Source organism: Orbicella faveolata, unplaced genomic scaffold, assembly GCF_042242905.1.
Source record: "Orbicella faveolata isolate gen_17 unplaced genomic scaffold, um_ofav_v1 contig_1, whole genome shotgun sequence".
NCBI classification, from domain to species: Eukaryota; Metazoa; Cnidaria; class Anthozoa; order Scleractinia; family Merulinidae; genus Orbicella; species Orbicella faveolata.
Window position 1 is genome coordinate 21,208,969 of NW_028301536.1, and position 3,512 is coordinate 21,212,480.

The 3,512-nt window shown below is 42.4% G+C and overlaps 1 protein-coding gene across 1 annotated transcript; it reads left to right on the forward strand.

The window, feature by feature from the left end:
* The first annotated feature begins 271 nt into the window (after nt 1-271).
* On the forward strand, nt 272-2,639 carry LOC110044759 (uncharacterized). Its single transcript, XM_020750337.2, has one exon. The coding sequence runs from the start codon at nt 445-447 to the stop codon at nt 2,371-2,373; it is 1,929 nt and encodes a 642-aa protein (XP_020605996.2). The 5' UTR covers nt 272-444; the 3' UTR covers nt 2,374-2,639.
* Nucleotides 2,640-3,512: the final 873 nt, after the last annotated feature.

The following is a 3,512-nucleotide window of genomic DNA, read 5'->3' on the forward strand; positions in this document are numbered from 1 at the left end:
AACAAGGATGCGGTGTGCCTTCAGTAGGTATGTAAAACGGATAACAATTTTTTGGAAGATGTATGAAAGAGTTATATTCTTGGTCAAAGGTGGTATAAAAACGGTACTAGTTTGGAACTTGGAGCAATTCAAGCCTTCCGGAGTAAAACTTTATTTGGGCGTCTCCCGGGCAATGAGTTATATTAAAAGTCGGTTGTTTGATGAGATTCTTGAGCCACTTACTAGTCTTCAATTTTACTTATTTTCTTTATTTACTTCTTTGCTTTTTATGAAGATGATGATCACCTTACTGAAGAAGAACAAGACGTTGATGGTGAGAGTGTCTTGGAAACTCGGCCCAAGGAACAAGAACATGTTGATGACAGCCACAGTGAAACGGAACACGAAGGGGAGGAATCTGAATCTATCGATCATTATCACGGATCTGCCAGGGAGACACGGGGTATGTCCGTGGACGACGAAGATGAATACGACGACTTCCCATTTGGTAATGTTCCGCATTATTTCCAACCTATTTATATAGATACTGCTCACGTGGAAGATACAGCACCTGAGCACTTCTTGTATTCCCAACAACAGCATCTCGGTACGGAATATAAGAAGGCATATGATTACATGGATGACAAGCCAGGCTTAGAGAAACCGAATTCCATGGAAACACAGCCTTCGGAACAAGAAGATTATGATGTCAAACACATGGAAATAGAGCAAGATGAAGCACTGGAATCCATGGGTCATGATAATTATGGGTTAGGCAGAGAGGCGCGAGGTATGCTCGATGACGAAGATGTGCACGATGACTTCCCATTTGAACATTCCGCTCTTTATTTCCGACCTACCTACACAGATACAATATCCCGGGAAGATATAGAACCGGAGCATTTCATTCCTTCAAATGAAGAAGACCATGTTAAAAATATCGAGAATTTGGATGAAAATGCTGATGGTGATCGTAGATTTCATGGTCATATGCGAGCTTCTCGGGAAAGTCGTGAAAATACTGATGAAAGAAACGGCCACGAGGCAGGAACAGCTTACGAAGGAAACCAAAATCCGGAAGGATCCAATCACTACACAATAAGAAACCCGCATGGTGAAGATGGTGACAGTGAGTCCTTTGGTAGTACTCACGATGATGTTATCGGCTTGGTGACCAGGTTCCGCACACACATGGAGCCCGAGTATGGAGAAAATGGGGGAAGTCACATTGTGTCCCCTGATGATGTCGTGGACAGCGGGGATGACAATGAAGACTATGAAGACAATGAGGTTGTCGAAGACGAGCTTCGAGCCTTCGAGGAAATCAAGGCTTCAGAATGGGATGAAGATGATGGAGACAATGGAGACAATGAAAACAGTGAAGACAATGAAGACATTGGGAATGATGAAGACGATGAAGACGATGAATTCGAGATTCAAGACGTTGGAGGTAACTTCGATGAAACCGAATCCTCAGATTGGGATGAAAATGATGATGAAAATGGGGACGATGAAGACAGTGAAAACAGTGAAGACTATGAAGACAATGAAGACGCTGAGGATGACGTCGAGTTTCAAGACCCTGGAGGTAATCTTGAGGAAAACGAGGATTCAGATTGGAATGAAGATGATGAAGAAAATGAAGACAATGAAAACAGTGAAGACTATGAAGACATTGGAGGTGATGAGGTTGAGGATGAAGACGATGAAGACGAGTTTCTAGACTCTGGAGGTAGCTTCGAGGAAACCAAGGCTTCAGATTGGGATGAAAATGATGAAGACAGTGAAGACGATCAATACAAGGAAGTCGCTGAGGATGATGAAGACAATGGAGACGATGAAGACAATGAAAACCGTGAAGACTATGAAGATAACAAAGACAACGAAGACAATATAGACGTTGAGGATGACGAGGACGATCAAGACGAGTTTCAAGACTCTGGAAATAACTTCGAGGAAACCGAGACTTCAGATTGGGATGAAGGTGATGAAGACAATGGAGACTATAAAGGCAATGAAGAAAATGAAATCATTGAAGACTATGGGGACGATGAGGACGATAAGGACGATGATAAAGAAGTTGAAAAAGACGCGTCTGGAAGCGATTTCGAGATAACCGAGGCTTCAGACTATGGAGACAACTATCACGCCTCTAGAGATGACCTCGAGGAGAATGAGGCTGTTGAGTGGAGTGAAGGCGACAAAGGCGACGTTGAAGTCTTTGAGGGTGAAGCCAAAACAAACGTGGACACTGCATACGATGTAAGCGTCTCTGAAAACCAAGATTATGAACTGGTTGATGATGTGGCTCATGCGAGACAAGCCTCCCAATATGGTTACAAAGAGTTGAAAGGTGGAGGAGGGAGCCACATTTCAAAGGATTATGAGCAGTGACCGAATCACTGACTTATTTGATAGGGGGAGGGGAACTCGAAAGGATCTTGTTTTTGCTTACTTTGAACAAAACTGAGAGTAACATTCTTTGAAAGTATCCGCATCCGACCAAAACTTCTAACTTACTTTCAGACACTGATGAACACTGATGAACATTACAGACCTCAGTCTTGAGCAGTTACTTCACCGTCCTCTATTTGTTCTCCCCACAATACCAATTGTTTAAACCTCAATCATTTCATCTCAAAAACAAGAAAATGTCTAATATAAAGCTCAATGATTAAAAGAAAATTCGCAATAAATTTAGCAATTCTCGGCTACGTTATTTACAGAGGAATTACAAGGAAGTTGAGAGACCTCTTCACTGATCGCAAAACCACACCTAAACCAATCACATTTGGTTATCAAAACGCACCAATGGTGAAATTAAGGGTGGGGTACCTCTGACATCTCTTTGTAAAAGCTAAGTTGGGATATCCAAAGGCTTGTTTCCATATAATCGCTACGATGCCGCTATCGCTACAAATCTAGAAAATGTTGAGCAATCCTTACGACTACCGGTTTCCACAGTGATCACTACTATCGGGGACATAGAACTATTGAGACCTAAAAGTCTTTCTACTAAGTGATCGTTGTCGCTACTCTCGCTTTGATCACTGTAGAATGCTTTCCATATGATCACAACGATCGCTGAACTTTTTTTGCAGCCATCGTTCGTGTTGTAATCTGCTGAAGCCAAAGGCTGAAGCTGTGAATGACAATTCTCACGATACACCTTAGGGTGACACTTTCTGCTTGTTTCCAGATCACTTCCAGAGTCATTTTGCTGGCTCGGGAAATGGGATGGACACAAACGAAGAGTAAAATGCGCTGAGGGTTTAGCTAGGGCCACGGTCGATTGCAGCGATATTTAAGAAATAGCAAACATTTTCCGTTTCTTAATCGACTTATGGAAACACGTGTGAACGTTTGGGAGAACGAAAAATGCTCTGAGAACAAGAGCCGAAGGCGATTGTTTCCACAGCTTTTGCTAGTTTTGAGTTCTTCTTATACTGTTACGATACCAATTTGAGAGTAGATGTACTACCAAGGCGTGGATGTAGTTGCGTAACACCTTTTAAGGGTGCAGTAAGTTTCGT